At 41.5% G+C, this 22525-nt stretch overlaps 1 protein-coding gene across 4 annotated transcripts in view; it reads right to left on the reverse strand.

The window, feature by feature from the left end:
* Positions 1 to 4143: 4143 nt before the first annotated feature.
* Positions 4144 to 22525, reverse strand: part of si:dkey-37g12.1 (atrial natriuretic peptide receptor 1) — a 36674-nt gene continuing 18292 nt past the window's right edge. For 2 of the 4 annotated variants that reach the window (XM_021619122.3, XM_090187183.1), the window contains exons 21-26: positions 17652 to 17795; positions 17162 to 17285; positions 9102 to 9276; positions 8758 to 8856; positions 8169 to 8260; positions 7348 to 7481 (exon numbers count right to left, since the gene is read on the reverse strand). In XM_021619122.3, coding sequence (XP_021474797.2) covers positions 7434 to 7481; positions 8169 to 8260; positions 8758 to 8856; positions 9102 to 9276; positions 17162 to 17285; positions 17652 to 17795 — 682 coding nt within the window. In that variant the 3' untranslated portion in view covers positions 7348 to 7433. Of the gene's footprint in view, positions 7482 to 8168; positions 8261 to 8757; positions 8857 to 9101; positions 9277 to 9800; positions 9870 to 17161; positions 17286 to 17651; positions 17796 to 22525 lie in introns of all 4 variants that reach the window. The other 2 variants (XM_021619121.3, XM_090187182.1) reach the window with 2 other exon arrangements.

Raw genomic sequence — 22525 nt, forward strand, 5'->3', positions numbered from 1 at the left:
TGGTCGTCCGTCCTCATTTCACATCACAGGACAACGAGCCTGGTTCCTTTCTTATCTCTCATCTCTCATCACGATGAAGGGATGAGGAGATGCGGAGGTGTGTATCGCTCTAATGAAAGGCACTAATCAAGGTAAACTAAGACAGTCCCCTGTCATCATACACAAAAGGGTGGATGGGTAACAAAAAGGGAGGTGGTCTCGGGGAAAGGCGGGGTTGGGCATTGTGATGCTAATACTGACACTTGTCTCTCACTTTCATCCCTCTGTAAAAGACACCTTTGCTACATCCCATGACTCTATCGGCTTGATTCTACCAGAGGATAGGAACGACTCACATACTGTGCAAGACTACTACCCACAAGACTATATTAGCCCGCAGAGATAAAGCCAAGGCATTAACTCTGGGAGCCAATGCAAGTCTTCAGGTCTCAGGCAAGGTTACTCTTCACTTGAGTGTGGTTCCAAACCACCCTGTTACATGAGCATAAGTGCATAGTGGGTGACTACCTGAGCATCTGATAGGTACCTACCATCCCCGCTGTCCTCCAACCACTAGACAAGGGCTGTGTTCCAAATAGCACCCTAATATCTATATAGTGCACTCCCTTTGACTACGGCCCAGGTCTCTTTAGGGAATAGGGTGCCTTTGGTACGCAGCCTGGCTCTCACGCTCTTCTTTCATCTCCCCAGTAATGCATTAAAGTGGAGCCAATTTCCCCACCCCTATTCTACATACCTGGGTTCTCTAGCTCAGCCAGGGATGGGGACCACTGTCTGTCTCAAGTGTAGCATGGCGGATGTATTTGAATTAATTAACCATGCCGGGAGTTTTTTAATTAAGCAGGGATGAAAGGCCTTGTTCGCTTGCCCAACTAGTGTTTTTTCAGACCAGTCATTCATATGTGTAATGTGAGTGTTTCCCTCCGCAGCGGAGAGGAGAGGAAAGGTGAGGAAGAGATGGTCGGCGGGCACATCTGTTGCTTTTGAAAAGGAAGGACGTGGTTGGATTCTTGGGCGATTTGTTATGCTCACTCAAGGGGGTTTAATTGGCCTGGCTGTTTAATCGAGAACATGATCACGCATACTATTATAGGAAGAGGCAGCATGAGGGTTATGGTGGGGCAGAATATGTTTTAATGTTGTCAATGTGCAACTGATGTAACAGAGGCGAGTCGGTGGAGTAAACCATGCTCAAGTAACCTTATCTTGCTTTGGCTAAAATACTTATATGATCTATTGTTTATTTGTGTCCCTCAAGATGGGTCCTTTCTCACAACAATGGCACCTAATTGTTTCTGTGAGTCCCAGAAAAAACACTCACGGCCAATTACAAAATCCTCTCAACCCTTATCCCCCAAAAACTGCCCCAAAAGTACCTCTAAATGTTAAAGGGCTATCAGTTGTCTGCCACAAGAGATTGATGGATTACAGTGGAGTCGGATGGCTCGCTCGACCTGCGATCAAATAGTATCTGTTTTCTTCTAAACACTTTGAATATTTGATTGAAACTGCCTAGAGTGCAGGATGGGAAGGGACTTTCAATCAAACTCTCATGAAAGAAAACAAGTACAATTTGAATCCAGGTCTAATTGTCTCTGACTGTTACTCTGGGCAGGGCCAGGGCACTGTGACCCAGACTAACACATGGAATTGTTTTAAGACTGTCATACCACGGATCATTTAGATATTTGAATTTGAATTAAGGTATCAAAAATATATATATAAAAAAATTATTGGATGAAAAATGTAATTTGGCATTTCTGTTATTCGCCAATAGAAACACATTGAATAACAGATTCACTATGTCATGACTCTCGCTCCTGGGTGAGGATCAAAGATAGCCCCCTCCCTCTCACTCTCCCACCAGAGAGGAAGAGGGGGAGTGGGGCCGGTTCTTTGACATCAACAACCGGTCGTAAACTTTCTCTCTCTTGCACTGCAGTATGGATAAGTCAAAAATCCTTTGTGTGTAGAGAGAGACTATTGCCAAAATCTCAAACCTCAAAAGATTGGACATGGGAGCATTAGTTTTCAAATCCAAACGTCTATATCCCCACCAACCATTCCAAACAATAAATCCTGTTAAAAGTTTGTTTTGTGATATCATTACGACGGTATAACTAAATAACTAACTCTACAACTGTATACGTCCCAGATATCTGATTTACATCTAAATGTTGTAAAACTTATGTGATCAAATATTCAACTATTTGTGTGAACATTAAATGTGATTTTAGCCTTCTAGAGCATAATTGTTTTTCATGTAAGCTTTTGCCCAGTCAGTGACCACGCCCACGTGAGGCATTGTGACAACGTGGTGGAACCGCCTTTCAAGGTGAGTGCATAAAATGACTGCTAACGAAATTTTCATTAGAACAGAAAGCATGGAGCGGTGGCTACACGTTGAAATGGTTTAAAACTACTAGACCAGAAAGTGTGGAGTGGTGGCTACACGTTAAAATTGTTTAAAACATCAAGACCAGTATATGTGCAGTGTGAGCTGAATACGTTCAAATGGTTTAAAACTACCAGACCAGAAAATGATAAATCTCAAACTTTCGAGCGAAGAAGATAAAGACTACATCGGAACCTTCAGTCTGCAGCTGTTTACCGCGTGTGTACCTTTGAAGGATCTAGTGTAATGAACTACTACAACTGAGAATATTGTGACCTCTGGTGGACAACCAGAGACTTACATCGAACTACTCACCATAGACCGACGAGTGGTTTCAACAGAGAGATGACAAAGGAAAACAAGAGTAAATGTGTGTTGCATTTCTTTTCGAATGAGTGATATTTCATGTTAATTTTTCATGAGCATAGCTTCCACATGTACAGTGAGGGGGAAAAAGTATTTGATCTCCTGCTGATTTTGTACGTTTGCCCACTGGTAAAAAAATGATCCATCTATCATTTTAATGGTAGGTTTATTTGAACAGTGAGAGACAGAATAACACAAAAAAATCCAGAAAAATGCATGTCTAAAATGTTATAAATTGATTTACATTTTGAGGGAAATAAGTATGGATGGCATTGATATATTCTTGAGTTAATTCGAGAAACGGTAACACATTAAACAAACTTTTTTGGTGGTGCCCCAAGTTACTAATGAGTTAATTGTTACATTATTAATTGAATCATGTAATAATTAAACATAGTTCATTGATTTGATAAAATAGCCATTGTCACATTAATCACATCACGACAACTACATGGAACAACAGATAATTCCCCCCAAAAATCGAAATGAAGTTTGTTCTGGAGTGTCTGTCCTATATCTGAGAGATATGAGAAATATAAAGATTATTTATCTCATTATTTTAGGCACTAAACTATCTCCATACATGCTTTCATATTTTTTTTTACTGGTATTGGGACCTTCAGACGAGTCATGTGAGGGTTGTGGAGAACACCATCATGTTCGTGAGCGTCTCAGACTGACTCCGACAGGGGGGTCATATTAGTGTGTAGCCCAAACCGCTCGGACGCTACAGACAAAAGTTGGCAGAAGAGGCTGCACCAACTTCATACGAGTCTTGTGAGGCTTGTCAAACCCATCTCAGCCCTGTGCATAATTACACTTTCATATCCTATTTCACTGCTATTGCTATGGAGACCAATTCAATATTCATGAGTTTGTATATTAGGGATCAATTCATCCTCATCTGCGTTCCTTTAATGAAGTCGGGATGCTTTCAAATAAGACATTTGTGTGTATTAAAACGTAATCTTTTAATACAGTGCTGCATTCAGACTAAGTTCCTTTGATACACTTCCATAATATCCAATCATACAAAATGTGACACATTTCCTAACTGCTAAAGGTCTTCCATGTACTTATTATTAATAGTTTTATTAGGGGTGTGTCCCAAATGGCACCCTATTCACTACATGGTGCACTACTTTTGACCAGGGCCCTATGGATATGTAGGGAATAATGTGCCATTTCGGAAGGACACTAGATGTACTGTACCACCCGACACCTAATGCGTATGAAATGTCAACTCCACAGACTAAAAACCTGTATTGAATCAAGGATAGCAGAAGACTGGTCCTCGTCTCTAAACAACAATAGCTGGTGCAATAATGTTCCCTATTAACATACTGTATATATTCTTAAGAACACACATCAAAAAACACACATTAAAGGGGGGTAAATGTTTACTAAAGGTTCATGTTAAATAAAACATTCATCAAAAATATTTTGGGGAACTGCTTAATAAAGGTTTGAGACCTGACCAGACTAGACCATAACAGTAGACAAGAAAGAAAACTGTCCAAGTGGGCCACCTTTAAATAGTCACACTGAGGGTGAACGTAGTGCTTTAAGAAATACAAAGCCTGGCATTTTAGATCAATAAAAGAACCTTAAACTATGACACACTAGGATCACCTTTTCAATGGACAATCTTCAAGCATGCAGAGCAACCTTTAAAGCCATCTGTTATGAGTCATTTTTGTAAGGGTTTTAACCTTTATCTGTCTCTCTTTTGTCCCTCCTCCCTCACTAAAAGGTGCACCCCTTGGGGTACCCAGGACTGAGTTTTGGAAACGCTGACTTAGGAGTTTAGTTGCATCAGTAGGACTATGTCTGTGTTCCAAACGGCACTATATTCCCTATATAGTGCACTACTTTTGATTCCTTACATAGTACTTACAATTTATAGGCTGAGGTAATAGAGTGCCATTTGGAAAGAGGCCCATTTCAGGGAAGGCAATCCCAGGAAGGAGGACCAGGAAGTAAAAGTTTATGAGTCATTTTCCCTTTAGAAATGGTCTATCGACGTCACATTGTAGCTTTCATGATCTTAACTTGCCATAGTATTCAATGTAGCATCCGGCTGCTATCCAAAACGCAAGCCAAATCTAGTGTACAACTGAACAGTGCATGCCATTTCTAATTGTTGTTTTCCCTGTATGCACTCTCTAACTATTGGATTGGCAAGCTCAAAACTTCCTGGCTGATCAGTTTAAATTTCTCCTTGATCTTCTTTAATAAATTGATTCATTTTGTTGTCAGTTACTCTTTTCCTGGGAAATCACAAGTCTTGAAAGGTGATGCATGGTCAGATGAAACCCCGTTGACAGAAACCAAAATAACATGGGACAGGACCAAAGTCCTTTATTTTGTTTTGCCGCATAGAAACCAGCAGCAAAGGCCAAGAGAGAAGAATGTTGCATCAAAAGAAGTTCATTTCAACAACTGTAATTTGAAGCAACATTAAGATCCAATCTTCAAAGCCATTTCAAGGCGATAATTAAGAGACTGCACTCTCCAGAGCTTTTAGCGGTGGCCCTAATGATCAAGCTGGTCCTAGGTAGGTACTTGATAGAAGAGTAGGGGAGTGAGTGTGTGTGTGTGTGTCTGTGTGTGTGCTGTCGGTCAATGGCCTGAATGGCCTGTTATTGTCAAGTCTAATTTAGTCCTAACGATTGATCTCTCCTAAACGATCTGCCACTGAGTCAAAACAATGATAAACAATGTTTTCCATTAAAATGTGCTGACACAGGCTGCACCCGTTTAGGAAGTGAACTAAGCTGAACTAGCTTATCACTCTGGTACAGAGTCAAATTACCATTATCACTGCTCAATAAAAGAGCTTCATTAGTTGCGTAATCTATCCAAATTGGTTCTTAACAAAGAAATGTTGTGAGAAATGTAGTGGATCACATAACATGACAGATATGTTCCACTCTACTAGAGTCTCACACATCAATCATTTGTGAAACAATATATATATATATAAATTGTTTTTTAGTTTTTTTGTGATTACATAAGATTTGAAAAATATATACTGTATATAAAATAATGTTGAAATATATAACAACTCTAGTGAATAGAGCTGGCTCTTTAAAAGTGAACCAATAAATAAGAAGCCATACAAAAAACATAAAGGTAGAGAAAATGCTGTACATTACACAACATCCAAGAGTCGGAACGGTGATAGCGTTGATATTACATCTGTTTTTCAAAGAATAAGCATTTGCTCAGTGATCCTTGACATTGCACTCAAACTACAGATTGCAACCACAAAAAAATGTAATGGAATAAGCTGCAGTACATACAAACACAGTTGAAGTTGGATGTTTACATACACCTTAGCCAAATACATTTAAACTCAGTTTTTCACATTTCCTGACATTTAATCCGAGTTAAAATTCCCTGTTTAGGTTCACCATTTTATTAAGAATGTGAAATGTCAGAATAATAGTAGAGAGAATGATTTATTTCAGCTTTTATTTCTTTCATCACATTCTCAGTGGGTCAGAAGTTTGCATACACTCAATTGGTATTTGGTAGCATTCCCTTTAAATTGCTTAACTTGGGTCAAACGTTTCAGGTAGCCTTCCACAAGCTTCCCACAATAAGTTGGGTGAAGCAAAGCACCCCCAAAACATGATGCTGCCACCCCCGTGATTCACGGTTGGGATGGTGTTCTTCGGCTTGCAAGCCTCCCTCTTTTTTCTCCAAACATGATGATGCTCATTATGGCCAAACAGTTCTAATTTTGTTTCATCAGACCAGAGGATATTTCTCCAAAAAGTGCAATCTTTGTCCCCATGTGCAGTTGCAAACCGTATTCTGGCTTTTTTATGGAGGTTATGGAGCAGTGGCTTCTTCGTTGCTGAGCGGCCTTTCAGGTTATGTCGATATAGGACTTGTATTACTGAGGAAATAGATACTTTTGTACCTGTTACCTCCAGCATCTTCACAAGGTCCTTTTCTGTTGTTCTGGGATGATTTGCACTTTTCGCACCAAAGTACGTTCATGTCTAGGAGGCAGAACGCGTCTCCTTCCTGAGCGGTATGACGGCTGCTTGGTCCCATGGTGTTTATACTTGCGTACTATTGTTTGTACAGATGAATGTGGTACCTTCAGGCGTTTGGAAATTGCTCCTAAGGATGAACCAGACTTGTGGAGGTCTACAATTTTTTTCTGAGGTCTTGGCTGATTTCTTTGATTTTCCCATGATGTCAAGCAGAGGCACTGAGTTTGAAGGTAGGCCTTGAAATAGATCCACAGGTACACCTCCAATTGACTCAAATTGGCCTATCAGAAGCTTCTAAAGCCATGACATCATTTTCTGGAATTTTACAAGCTGTTTGAAGGCACAGTCAACTTAGTGTATGTAAACTTCTGACCCACTGGAATTGTGATACAGTGAATTATAAGTGAAATAATCTGTTTGTGAACATTTGTTGGAAAAATGACTTGTGTCATGCACAAAGTAGCTGTCCTAACCGACTTGCCAAAACTACAGTTTTTTAACAAGACATTTGTGGAGTGGTTGAATAACGAGTTTTAATGACTCCAACCTAAGTGTACGCAAACTTCCGACATCAACTGTACATCAGATTTTTTTTATTTTTAAAGATTTGATCTTTACTCCTGAGAGACGGACCAAATCAAATTACTGAAAACATAACATTTTCATTGGTCTTCTCCCAAAAGCCAGAATGTCCTCACAAGCCCCTTCCCCTGCAATAAAACAAAGAGAGGGAACATTTTTAGTGGACAAACTTAGAAATTGCCTTCAATATAAAAAGCTGTCAAAAGCAGCCAAACTTATTTTTATCCCATGCCCCAGCTGTGGCCAATCAACTAAAATGGCCGCTACTTTACAAACATGCTGCATGCTTTGTATGCTTTTGTGTATCCTCCTTAATAGATACAAATTAGAGGAGATAGGGGTCATACAAAAAGCAGTAACCCATTTGTTTAATTTGGATTTATCTTCTTCTCCATCTACAGAATGATCTGCAAAGTCCTAGCGGAATTGGTCTACTTGTAAATGCTTTGTTAGCCTGAACCAGTGCATATACCTAAAGCCATCTCACCAAGCTATAGGGGAAACATATTTGTATCAGGTCATTACATCAGAGTTTTTAGAATCGTCTCCCCTCACTTGGACACGACCCCTGGTTTTATCACTAATGATATAAGATAAGGTACGATAAGATGTACTTTAATGTCCATTAACTCACAGGAAATGTGTCTTTAAGCTCACAAGTCACAAACTAAAAAGACAACCCATTCTTTTTGAAACCATGATTTCATTTAGCTGATGTCAGAGATGGTGGTTTAGAGGTAGGCCTAAGTGCAGGATGTTGTGGGTGTGTAAGTGTGTCCCTCTACGATATTTATGTGTGTAAACAGCTCCTGTACCTTCATGTGGATGTCTCCTCTCAGCTCACAGCGGAATGTCCTAAATGTGTCCAGGAGAGCTTTAGTGGAGCTGCTCACATGTATCTTCAATGCTGAAGAGGACAATAAACAATAAACACCTTACAGTCAAAATGTTTGTTTTACTCTTGTCGCCTTTGAAATTAATAAATATCATCAAATAACCACTCTCTTTTTGGAGTGCCGACCCTCTACACGGAATGTTAGGTTTTGATTTTGGCAAAAGCACTAATTCGGAATGCAGTGGTTTCAAGAACCTTTGAGAACAGCAGAGACATAATGAATACTGAAGAGAATGGTTGGTGGTAGTAGGAGTGCTTCTTACTGTAGCATACAGGGTTCATTATCAGAGTATTAGGAAGGGTGCACTTTGGATGAAAGGCAATAAAATAAAAATGATATTCTTTTTTTGGCAATAAAATATATATATTTCATTCGAGGCAGTGAAGGCACTCTAGCTTTAACTCCTAAAAGCCTTTATTTTGTATGTGATTTGCATATTTTCCTCGTAGACATTTTGAATGAAGGGAGACATTTTTTGATAGTATAGAAAGTCGTGATGTGAGCTTACGTGAGCCGTGCGACTCCATCCGCGAGGCAGTGTTAACTGTGTCTCCGAACAAACAGAACCGGGGCATCTTCAGTCCCACTACACCAGCCACACATGGACCTGAGAGACAGATTTTAAAGGCCAAAAACAGGGTGTGCTGGCGAACAGTTCGAAGCGGTTGGCTGTCCTATCGCCTCTGACCACAAAACAACATTTCCTGTTCATTTCCCAAAGATTCTACATGATGAAATCGCCACACTTCATCAAAAACCCAGCAGATGATCTACTGCGGATGGCCGACGTTCGTTAGGGTGTTTCTTATCCTTAAGACTACAGTTTATCTTAGTTTAGGATGGGCTTTGTACCTGAGTGGAGTCCAATGCGGACTTTGAGCTGCTGCTGGGGCACGTGTGGACTGTTGTACTGTCTCATACCCCGCACCACTGCCAGAGACATGCGGGCGATCTCCTTCGCATGGTCGTCCCCGTTTCTAATGGGCAGGCCAGATACCACCATGTACGCGTCGCCAATGGTCTCCACCTGAAAAAGAGGATGGTAAAGGTCATCCATTTTGATGGGACAGTAGTCCATGTCGATCCCACTCAGATCAAGGAGATAAGATAATTGTATTGTCACAAAATGACAATTAGACTTCAGCGCTCTGGCCTACAGGGTAAAAAGGTAAAAACAGACATATTACATGCATACAACATTACACACATTGAACAGTACATTTACAATCTATACAGCACAGGAGGCTGCTGAGGGGAGAACGGCTCCCAATAATGGCCAGAACGGAGCTATGGAATGGCATCAAACACATGGAAACCATATAACAAGCAATATAGATGTAGGATCTTAATTTCAGCAAATGTGAATTAATATGCGGATTATAATTAATGGACATTTTTGTAGGGGTTGATACATTTTTCATTAGGGGAAATCAAGTCTGAAATTTCTAAGTGGAAATACAAACAAGTTTGCATTTCCTGCTTTGCTGGAACATTCTCAGCAACAAAATAGTGATCAAATTAAGATCCTACATCTGTGGATTGTTGGTCTACCTTGTAAACATCGTGGTGGTCGATGATATTGTCAAAGTACGTGTACAGGTCATTCAGCACATTCACCACCTAAAGGGAAAGAAACTTTCAGCATTGAGGAATTTTTTGGTCTCATCTCACATGCATGAACACAGATGTAAGATCTTAATTTGAGCCAGTTCACTACAGCAGGAAAATAATCCCGCAGCAACCAGAAATGTGAATTATTATGCGGATTATAATTAATAGACATTTTTGTGGGGGTTGATTACAAACTTCAGTAGCCTTTTTAAACCTCAAATACACTACAAGTTAGGGTAGTTCTTCTTCAACATGGTGATCAAATGAAGATCCTATATATGCACACACACACACACACACACACACACACACACACACACACACACACACACACACACACACACACACACACACAGCGGTGTGTATTCATGGTTGCCAAGGGAAGCCAAGCTTCCTCAAATATTTGATCAATAAAAATGTATTAATAATAATTTCTCTTTCATCTCTCTGTGTGTTCATCATTTTCATTTGGCCTCCCTTGAGAAGAAAATATATAAAATAATTAGCCAATCAGCATTGAGCTGAGCTCAACTGTGGGTTGTCCTGGCGCAGCAAATCGCCCCCAAGAGAGGTCAGTTTGGATTTGGCTTCACACCAATCAAATCACATCCTAAGCAAAACATCATAATGGTCAAAAAAACGTGTCTGTTTCTGGTCTGCTTGTGTTGATGTCCTGCATTAGCTAGCTTGCTAAATCGGCCTATTCCTAAGCCATGGATGGAGATGTGGATTTGGCCTTGTGGTTTTGACTTCATTCTCTGTCCAGGCCAATGATTATGATAGAGATTCTGATCTAACCATATATTCATATATTGTGCCACTGGCCTGATTGAAGTTTTTGAAGTTGCATATGTACAGTGGCAAGAAAAAGTAGGTGAACCCTTAGGAATTACCTGTATTTCTGCATATATTGGTCATCAAATTTGATCTGATCTTCATCTAAGTCACAAAAGACAAACATAGTGTGCTTAAACTAATAACACACAAATTATTGTATTTTTCTTCCCTATATTGAATAGATCATTTAAACATTCACAGTGTAGGTAGGAAAAAGTATATGAAAACCTAGGTTAAGGACTTCTCCAAAAGCTAATTGGAGTCAGGAGTCAGCTAACCTGGAGACCAATCAATGAGACGAGATTGGAGATGTTGGTTAGAGCTGCCTTGCTCTATAAAAAAACTCACAAAATTTGAGTTTGCTATTCACAAGAATCATTGCCTGATGTGAACCATGCCTCGAACAAAAGAGATCTTAGAAGACCTAAGATTAAGAATTGTTGACTTGCATAAAGCTGGAAAGGGTTACAAAAGTATCGTTAAAAGCCTTGATGTTCATCAGTCCACGGTAAGACGAATTGTCTATAAATGGAGAAAGTTCAGCACTGTTGCTACTCTCCCTAGGAGTGGCCATCCTGCAAAGATGACTGCAAGAGCACAGAGCAGAATGCTCAATGAGGTTAAGAAGAATCCCAGAGTGTCAGCTAAAGACTTACAGAAATCTCTGGAACATGCTAACATCTCTGTTGATGAGTCCACGATACGTAAAACACAAAAAAAGAATGGTGTTCATGGGAGGACACGACGGAAGAAGCCACTGCTGTCCATTAAAAATATTGCTGCACGTCTGAAGTTTGCAAAAGTGCACCTGGATGTTCCACAGCGCTACTGGCTAAATATTCTGTGGACAGATAAAACTACAGTTGAGTTGTTTAGAAGGAACACACAACACTCTATGAAGAAAAAAAGGCACAGCACACCAACATCAAAACATCATCCCAACTGTAAAGTATGGTGGAGGGAGCATCATGGTTTGGGGCTGCTTTGCTGCCTCAGGGCCTGGACAGCTTGCTATCATCGACGGAAAAATGAATTCCCAAGTTTATCAAGACATTTTGCAGGAGGATGTTAGGCTATCTGTCCGCCAATTGAAGCTCAACAGAAGTTGTGTGATGCAACAGGACAACGTCCCAAAACACAGAAGTAAATCAACAACAGAATGGCTTCAACAGAAGAAAATACGCCTTCTGGAGTGGCCCAGTCAGAGTCATGACCTCAACCCAATTGAGATGCTGTGGCATGACCTCAAGAGAGCGGTTCACACCAGACATCCCAAGAATATTGCTGAACTGAAACAGTTTTGTAAAGAGGAATGGTCCAAAATTCCTCCTGACCGTTGTGCAGGTCTGATCCGCAACTATAGAAAATGTTTGGTTGAGGTTAACCAGTTATTAAATCCAAGGGTTCACATATTTTTTCCACACTGCACTGTGAATGTTTACACGGTGTGTTCAATAAAGTCAAAAAAAGCATCATTGTTTGTGTGTTATTAGTTCAAGCAGACTGCCTAGTAGGCTAACGTTAACTAGCTAGTTAACTTAGCTGGTTGATTGTTGCCCACGCGAGTAATTTGGCTAGCAGGCATTTTAGCTAGGTAGCCTATGAAAACTAAAAGTAAAATCATACTGTATGACAGAACCATAGACCGTTTTGCCAAAACTAAAGAAAGGAGGATGGCATTGGCGTTCAACTAGTCTACAAGTAGGTGAGTTTAAAAAAATGGTTTTACTTGGCATATACAGCCTTGTTGATTTGATGATGTTTAAATGTTTAAGTGTAAATAGTGCTGGAATAGCAGATGCAGTGCTCCTGTTGTCTTTGTGATGACTTACAGTAACTCCAGTCGTTATACAGTGCTTTTCAGAAAGTATTCAGACCCCTAGACTTTTCTACATTTTGTTACGTTACAGCCTTATTCTAAAATAGATTGAATAGTTTTTCCCTCATCAATCTACACAGAACACCCCATTATGGCAAAGCAAACACAGGTTTTTAGAAATGTTTGCTAATTTATCATTCAACTCTTTCCTCAGTACTTTGAAGCACCTTTGGCAGCGACTACAGCCTCGAGTCTTCTTGGGTATGATGCTACAAGCTTGGCACATCTGTATTTATGGCGTTTCTCCCATTCTTCTCTGTGGATCCTCTCAAGCTCTGTCAGGTTGGATTGGGAGAGTTGCTGCATAGCTATTTCCAGGTCTCTCCAGAGATGTCGATCAGGTTCAAGTCTGGGCTCTGGCTGGGCCACTCAAGGACATTCAGAGTCTTGTCCCGAAGCCACTCCTGCGTTGTCTTGGCTGTGTGCTTAGGGTCATTTTCCTGTTGGAAGGTGAACCTTCGACCCAGTCTGAGGTCCTGAGAACTCTGGAGCAGGTTTTTATCAATGATCTCTCTGACTAGTCTCCCAGTTCCTGCCACTGCAAAATATCCACATAGCATGATGCTGCCACCACCATGCTTCACTGTAGTAATGGTGCCAGGTTTCCTCCAGACGTGATGCTTGGCATTCAGGCCAAAGAGTTCAATCTTGGTTTCATCAGACCAGAGAATCATGTTTTTAGGTGCCTTCCTTCTGGAAGGTTTTCCAATCTCCACAGAGGAACTCTGGCGCTCTGTCAGAGTGACCATTGGGTACTTGGTCACCTCCATGACCAAAGCCCTCTTCCCTGATTGTTCATAGGAAAGCTCCTGTCTCGCCACTCCTGTCTCTGAGCTCTATGGACAATTCCTTCGACTTCATGGCTTGGTTTTTGCTGTGATAAGCACTGTCAACTGTGGTACCTTTTGTAGACAGTTGTGCTCCTTTCCAAATCATGTCTAATCAATTGAATTTAACACAAGTGGACTCCAATCAACTTGTAGGAACATCTCAAGGATGATCGATGGAAACAGGTTGCACCTGAGCTCAATCTCGAGCCGCAAAGCAAAGGGTCTTAATATTTATGTAAATAATGTATTTTTGTTTTTTCAAAATCATAAATTTGCAAAAATGTTTTTTTTTAAACGTTTTTGATTTGTCATTATGGGGTGTGGTGTGTAGATTGCTGACATATACACTGCTCAAAAAAATAAAGGGAACACTAAAATAACACATCCTAGATCTGAATGAATGAAATATTCTTATTAAATACTTTTTTCTTTACATAGTTGAATGTGCTGACAACAAAATAACACAAAAATTATTAATGGAAATCAAATGTATCAGCCCATGGAGGTCTGGATTTGGAGTCACACTCAAAATTAAAGTGGAAAACCACACTACAGGCTGATCCAACTTGGATGTAATATCCTTAAAACAAGTCAAAATGAGGCTCAGTAGTCCACGTGCCTGTATGACCTCCCTACAACGCCTGGGCATGCTCCTGATGAGGTAGCGGATGGTCTCCCGAGGGATCTCCTCCCAAACCTGGACTAAAGCATCCACCAACTCCTGGACAGTCTGTGGTGCAAAGTGGCGTTGGTGGATGGAGCGAGACATGATGGCCCAGATGTGCTCAATTGGATTAAGGTCTGGGGAACGGGCGGGCCAGTCCATAGCATCAATGCCTTCCTCTTGCAGGAACTGCTGACACACTCCAGCCACATGAGGTCTAGCATTGTCTTGCATTAGGAGGAACCCAGGGCCAACCGCACCAGCATATGGTCTCACAAGGGGTCTGAGAATCTCATCTCGGTACCTAATGGCAGTCGGGCTACCTCTGGCGAGCACATGGAGGGCTGTGCGGCCCCCCAAAGAAATGCCACCCCACACCATGACTGACCCACCGCCAAACCGGTCATGCTGGAGGATGTTGCAGGCAGCAGAACGTTCTCCACGGCATCTCCAGACTCTGTCACGTCTGTCACATGTGCTCAGTGTGAACCTGCTTTCATCTGTGAAGAGCACAGGGCGCCAGTGGCGAATTTGCCAATCTTGGTGTTCTCTGGCAAATGCCAAACGTCCTGCACGGTGCTGGGCTGTAAGCACAACCCCCACCTGTGGTTGTCGGGCCCTCATACCACCCTCATGAAGTCTATTTCTGACCATTTGAGCAGACACATGCACATTTGTCGCCTGCTGGAGGTCATTTTGCAGGGCTCTGGCAGTGCTCCTCCTGCTCCTCCTTGCACAAAGGCGGAGGTAGTCGTCCTGCTGCTGGGTTGTTGCCCTCCTACGGCCTCCTTCACGTCTCCTGATGTACTGGCCTGTCTCCTGGTAGCGCCTCCATGCTCTGGACACTACGCTGACAGACACAGCAAACCTTCTTGCCACAGCTCGCATTGATGTGCCATCCTGGATGAGCTGCACTACCTGAGCCACTTGTGTGGGTTGTAGACTCCGTCTCATGCTACCACTAGAGTGAAAGCACCGCCAGCATTCAAAAGTGACCAAAACATCAGCCAGGAAGCATAGGAACTGAGAAGTGGTCTGTGGTCACCACCTGCAGAACCACTCCTTTAATGGGGGTGTCTTGCTAATTGCCTATAATTTCCACCTGTTGTCTATTCCATTTGCACAACAGCATGTGAAATTTATTGTCAATCAGTGCTGCTTCCTAAGTGGACAGTTTGATTTCACAGAAGTGTGATTGACTTGGAGTTACATTGTGTTGTTTAAGTGTTCCCTTTATTTTTTTGAGCAGTGTATATATTATTTGTATCCATTTTAGAATATGTCTGTAACATAACAAAATGTGGAAAAAGTCACGGGGTCTGAATACTTTGAAGTAAACTGTCGAAAACATGAACTTGCTTGACCATGTTACAGGTCATGTAACTGTTCGTTACATGCAATATTTGCTTGGTGGACTTCACCAGACAGATGTTGCTCTCCAGTTTTGTGACGTATCTGCAGTTGGATTTGTTCCTCCACTGTGTGACTGTTCTCTTTTTGTTGTCACGGCCTTATTGTATATCACGGTGGCATATGAACTAATGGGTTATAGGGCAAACGGCACAAACACCACAACATAGGTTGTAATATGGCTTTTTTTACTGGCTTGGCATCCCTATAGATTTTACCTAAGCACCGCTAATGCACATACACACAGAAATATACATGGAGGTGACAAACATTTTCCGCTGAGATGCAGCTGTGTGTGTTACTTCCAGAAATAGCAGGCGTCTACGCGTCAGTTCCACTCTTTGTTTGAGTCTGACACCTTAGGTTACAAGTGACTGACCCAGTAATAGCACCAGCCCCCAGGGGAAATATCAATACACTGTCTGTCTGTATCCCTTTTACCATAGTATGCTACAGTATCGTTTAACTACAGCCAATTCCTGCGTTCCAAATGGCACCGGATTCTCTATAAGGTGTACTACTTCTGAGGAGTGTCCATAGGGTTCTGGTCAAAAGTATGGCAATAGATGGGATGTTTGAGATGCACAGTATGTGCAGACACTACTGAGAAGAGCAAAGCATAGATACTGGATTCGGAACTGTGTGGGAAAGGACATTGTGAAAAGAAAATGTCCCAGCCAGCACAGTACCATTCGGGTCGGTCAATAGTGTGAAAAGGGTACTAATCTTTCATGCAGAGGAAGGATGTGTCCTGTTTCAGCTGCTGTTCAAATAAAAGAGAACAGCGTTTCTGCAATGTCTTCGATGTGTTACGAATGTCTTTTGATGTCTTATAAATGTGTTACGAATGCATTTTAATGTTATGAATGGCTTACGATGTGCTATAAATGCATTATGCATGTGTTATTAATGTATTATTTAATGCATTTAATGTATAACGTCTTAAGTTGTGTTCTGATGTCCGTTTCAGTACAGGTGCTCCCTCCCAGACCTCTCTCCAATGGGAAAGACACACGCCTACCACAAAAACTGCAGCTCCACTTTTGAGTACTTGGACTTTGGGTTGAACACCTACTGACACTTAAGACATTTCAGCTTTTAATTTTTAATTTATTTGTAAACATTTCTAAAAACATAATTCTACTTAGTAACGATGGGGTACTGTGTGTAGATTAGTGACACAAAATCTCAATTAAATCCATTTTAAATTCAGGTTGTAACACAACAAAATGTGGAAAAAGTCAAGGGGTGTGAATACTTTCTGAAGGCACTGTAGCTCTTCTCATCTTTCTATATGAAATAATTAAAGTCTGTGTCCCAAATGGCACCTTATTCCCTATATATTCAAAGTCGGGGTCCCCTCATGGGGTCGCGGGGGAACTGCAGTGCGGTCGCCAAATAAAAAATATATAATTTAGGGAGAAAAAAAAACAAGAGTACATGTTATTGTATGGGGCAATATACAACAATGTTTGAGAAAATCTAAATGTATCGATTTTAAGGTTGTGTAATGAGATCTGAGTCCCCAGGTCTCCGCTGTTCGTATAGTTTGAATACCACTGCCCTATAAAGTGCAGTACATTGACCAGAGCCCTATAACCCCATTTTAGACACATGCACCCTCGAAATCTAGTTCCCCTTTCAGTGTGCGGGGACAGGAAGTTCAAGGTCATCTGACTACCTGCATTGGCGTGAGGCTGGCCGACATGGCGGTGAATCCTTCGATGTCACTGAAATAGATGGTGACAGAGTCGTAGGTTTCCGCCCGCACCGTCTTCCCAGCAATCAGCTGGACAGCCACCGATCTATAAATACAGAAACCAAATCTAAACAGACACACACAGACAGACAGAAGCACTCGCACACATACACACACACAAACATGGAGGGATCGCATGAACTTCGCACTGCTTCTAAAAGTGGACAATGATACTCTGGTGTTTCATATACACAAGATCATGTTGTCATCCATCCCTACCCAGGTGTCCACAAGACAGGCTGCTAGCCAAAGGAGAGGCAGACATGATACCAGCAAAAAAGAAAGACAGACACAAAGAGAGAAATAAAGACAGAAGATTTTTTTTAAAGGTTGCTCATTTACAATCAACAAACCTTCTTTCCTCATCTGCATCGAAACCGAAAGGAGACAAGTGTGTGTGGGAGTGTGTTACCGTGGCAACATCTGGGTGAGGAGGCCCTCGGCCCTCCTCTTCTCCTCCAGGAGCTGGGCGGTGCGCTCGCTGACCACCTCCTCCAGGTTGGTGGCATACTGCTCCATGCGGGACAGCAGGTCATCCAGAATGTTCTCGCCCACGCTGTTGGGTGACACACAATTACATGAGCAAATAACACACACTTGTGCAGCACAAACGTATACAGTGCATTCGGAAAGTATTCAGACCCCTTGACTTTTTCCACATTTTGTTAGATTACAGACCTATTCTCTCCCCCCCCCCCCCAATCAATCTACACACAATATCTCATAATGACAAAGCAAAAACAGGTTTGTAGTAATTTTTGCTAGTTTATAAAGAATAGGTTGGATGGGGAACGTCGCTGAACAGCTATTTTCAGGTCTCTCCAAAGATGTTAGGTCGGTTTCAAGTCCGGGTTCTGGCTAGGCAACTCAGGGACATTCAGCGACTCATCATGAAGCCACTCCTGTGTTGTCTTGGCTGTGTACATAGGGCCATTGTCCTGTTGGAAGGTGAACTTTCACCCCAGTCTGAGGTCCTGAGTGCTCTGGAGCAGGTTTTCATCAAGGATCTCTCTGTACTTTGCTCCGTTAATCTTTCCCCCGGTCCTGACTAGTCTCCCAGTCCCTGCCTTTGAAAACCATCCCCACAGCATGATTCTGTCACCACGCTTCACCTTAGGGATGGTGCAAGGTTTCCTCCAAACGTGTCGCTTGGCATTCAGGCCAAAGAGTTCAATCTTGGTTTCATCAGACAATAGAGTCTTGTTTCCACCGATTGCTCAGTTTGGCCGGGTGACCAGCTCTAGGAAGAGTCTTGGTGGATAAAACTTATTTCATATAAAAAACAGACACCTTATTTCCATGTTTAATACATTTGCAACAAAAATCTAAAAATCTGTGTTCACTTTGTCATTATGGGTTATTGTTTGTAGATTGATGAGATTTTTTATTTATTTTATACATTTTAGAATAAGGCTGTAACGTAACAAAATGTAGGAAAAGGGAACGGGTCTGAATACTTTCTTAACCTCTCTAGGGTAGGGGGCAGCATTCGGAATTTTGGATGAAAACCATGCCCAAATTAAACGGCCTGCTACTCGGGCCCAGAAGATATTATATTCATATAACTGGTAGATTTGGATAGAAAACACTCTAAAGTTTCCAAAACTGCTAAAATAGTGTCTGTGAGTATAACAACTGATTTAGCAGATGAAAACCTGAGAAAAATCCATTCAGGAAGTAGTTTTGTTTTTGTTTTTGTAGTTTTCTATTCAATGCCATTACAGTATCCATTGACTTAGGACTCCATTTGCAGTTCCTATGCCTTCCACTAGATGTCTTATAAATGAGGGAGTAAGACCAGTCTGAACGAGTGGACCCTAACGTGACGCAGAGTTTTTTCAGGCGCATGTGCATTTCTTGTTTACCTTTTATATTGAAGACGTTATTGTCCGGTTGAAATATTATAGATAATTTAGGCTAAAAAAAGCAACCTGAGGATTGAATATAATCATGATATGTTTCTATGAACTTTACAGATACAATTTGGATTTTTTTTCTGATTGTTTTGACTGAGTTTGAGCCTGTGGATTACTGAAGAAAACACGCTAACAAAACGGAGGTTTTTGGATATAAAGAGACTTCATCGAACAAAAGGAACATTTATTGAGTAAATGAATGTCTTCAGATTGCCACCATATGAAGATCATCAAAGGTAAGGGATTCATTTGATCTCTATTTCTGAGTTTTGTAACGCGTCTGCTTGGCTGGTTACTGTTTGTAATAATTTGTCAACTGGGCTATGTTCTGGGCTAGGTATGTTCTGGGCTAGGTATGCTTTCGCCGAAAAGCATTTTATAAATATGACACTGTGGTTGGTTTAACAAGAAGTTAATCTTTAAACCTATGTAAAATACGTTTTGTTTTCAGAATTTTTATAATGAGCATTTCTGTAATTGAATTTGGTTCTCTGCAACCTCACTGGATGTTTGCCAGATGGGACGCTAGCGTCCCACATACCCTAGAGAGGATAATGCACTGTACATGCATGCACACACAAAAACATACACACATACAGTATGAACTCAGAAACACACACACAAACAAAACACAGACAATGGCACATGCACACATGCACAGATGAAGGTGCGCTCATAGGCACAGGCACACACACACACACACACACTACAGGAAAGGGTATTAGTTGGATGCTCAAAGGAAGATTGGTTGGTTGTCACATGGATATGCGTGTGTATTTCCTCTGTACCTCTCCTCTCCTTATCTGTTGCTCCCCATGCTACCTTCTCCTCCTTTCCTTTTCTCTCCCTCCCTCTCTATCTCTGAGCAGGATTAATGTCATGCATGTTGACAGTGCCTGTCCCTAGAGACGTTGTGTGTGTGTTGTGTGTGTGTGTGTGTGTGTTGTGTGTGTGCTGCACTGCATGTCCCTCTCTCTCTCTCTCTCTCTCTCTTTCTCTCCCTCTCTTTCTCTCCCTCTCTTTCTCTCCCTCTCTCTTTCCCAGGAGTCTGCCCTGTTTTATCCCTAACCTGTATAATGGAGCCTCCGCCACTCTGCAACTCTCTATTGTTCTTTCCTAGTACATCACCTGGGTTCAAGTAGTATTGGTTTGCTATTCAAATACGTTGAACGTTTGCTTCAGCCTGCCTGCAGTGCCAGTTGGGCATGGTTGAACATTTTGGGACAATGTTATTGGTTCTATTGTGCCAGGCATGCACGGATAAAGTGTCTGAAAGAAAACAAATATTATTTGAACCCAGTCTGTGTGTAACGTGGCCAACGGCCCTCTCAGAGATCTTTAGTCCCAACAGGGCCTTTATTGCCCTTGACACTACAACATTTAGAGCACAGGGTACTAAACACACACTGAACTGCAACAATAAATAAAAAAACATCCTATCTTACGGTCGGAGTGATGGGGTTGAACCGACAAGATCTTCAAACATCTTGTTACAATACTGTATCACTGTGTTCTTGTTCTGACATCTGTGATATACACAGTGTACAAAACATTAGGAACACCTGCTCATTCCATGACATAGACTCACCAGGTGAATCCACTTAAATTCACTTCAAGCAGTGCAGATGAAAGGGAGGAGACAGGTTAAAGAAGGATTTTTAAGCCTTGAGACTATTGATACATGGATTGTGTGTGTGTGCCATTAAGAGGGTGAATGGGCAAGACAAAAGTTTTAAAGATGCACTATGCAGAAGTAGTTCTGCCTTTTCCTGGTTGCTAAAATTCAAGTAGTTTGCCTAATTTAAATTTATGTGACAAAACAAGCAAGTATATATAGTGTAGAGAATCATTGTACCATCCAAATTGCTGTGAAATACTGTATCTTTCCTATAATCAAAATTATTTTATTTTCAGCTGTTTAAAGCTGATATATAAAACCGAAAGTAAAAGACGCAAAAACTAAACATAAGAACGGGAAGCATAGACATAGTGCACATAGAATAGATCTACCGCTTCTTAGACTTGCTTTAAATGAGAATGACAGATCTATAACAAACACTTCTATGTGAATTTGGTCAGGTAGCCCAAAAAGTGACATATTGCAGCTTTAAGTGCCTTTGAGCGGTGTACGGTTGGTTGTACAGTAGGTGCCAGGCACACCGGTTTGAGTGTGTCAAGAACTGCAACACTGCTGGGTTTTTCACGCTCAACAGTTTCCTGTGTGTATCAAGAATGGCCCACCACCCAATGGACATCCAGCCAACTTAGCACAACTGTGGGACTAACATGGTCCAAGCACACCAAGACAAGAGGGCACGACAAAACCTATTCCCCTCAGGAGACTGAAAAGTTTGGCATGGGTCCTCAGATCCTCAAAAGATTTTACAGCTACACCATCGAGAGCATCACTGCCTGGTATGGCAATTGCTCGGCCTCCAACCGCAAGGCACTACAGAGGGTAGTAAGTACGGCCCAGTACATGACCGGGGCCAAGCTTCCTGCCATCCAGGACCTCTATACCAGGCGGTGTCAGAGGAAGACCCTAAAAATCGTCAAAGACTCCAGCCATCCTAGTCATAGACTGTTCTCTCTGCTACCTGCACGGCAAGCGGTACCGGAGCATCAAGTCTAGGTCCAAGAGGCTTCAAAACAGCTTCTACCCCCAAGATATAAGACTCCTGAACAGCTGATCAAATGGCTACCCAGCTTCCGACAGAGTTACCTCTCGTTCCAGTGCTTTTCTGAAGACAAAGGAATTCTCTGGTTGGAACATTATTGATGTTTTATGTTAAAAACATCCTAAAGATTGATTCCATACATCGTTTGGCATGTTTCTAAAGGACTGCAACGGAACCTTTCGAGTTTTTGTCTGGACGAAATACTCGCGCCTCATGAAGATGGATTACTGGGCTGAACACGCTAACAGCAAGTGGCTATTTGGACATAAATGATGGAACTTTATGAAACAAATCAGTCATTTATTGTCAAACTGGGATTCCTGGGAGTGCCTTCTGATGAAGATAATCAAAGGTAAGTGAATATTTATGGTGTTTCTAACTTTGTTGATTCCAAAATGTGGGATATTCCTCTGGCTGTTTTGGGTTCTGAGCACCGTTCTCAGATAATGCTTTTTCCGTAAAGTGTTTTTGAAATCTGACACAGCGGTTGCATTAAGGAGAAGTCTCTCTTTAATTCTGTGAATACCACTTGTGTCTTTTATCAATGTTTATTATGAATATTTCTGCAAAATCACTGGATGTTTTGGAATCAAAACATTACTGCACGTAACGCGCCAATGTAAACTGAGATTTTTGGATATAAATATGCACATTATCGAACAAAACATACATGTATTGTGTAACATGATGTC

This window comes from Oncorhynchus mykiss, chromosome 10, assembly GCF_057628025.1.
Source record: "Oncorhynchus mykiss isolate SJ-2025 chromosome 10, ASM5762802v1, whole genome shotgun sequence".
Lineage (NCBI taxonomy): Eukaryota > Metazoa > Chordata > Actinopteri > Salmoniformes > Salmonidae > Oncorhynchus > Oncorhynchus mykiss.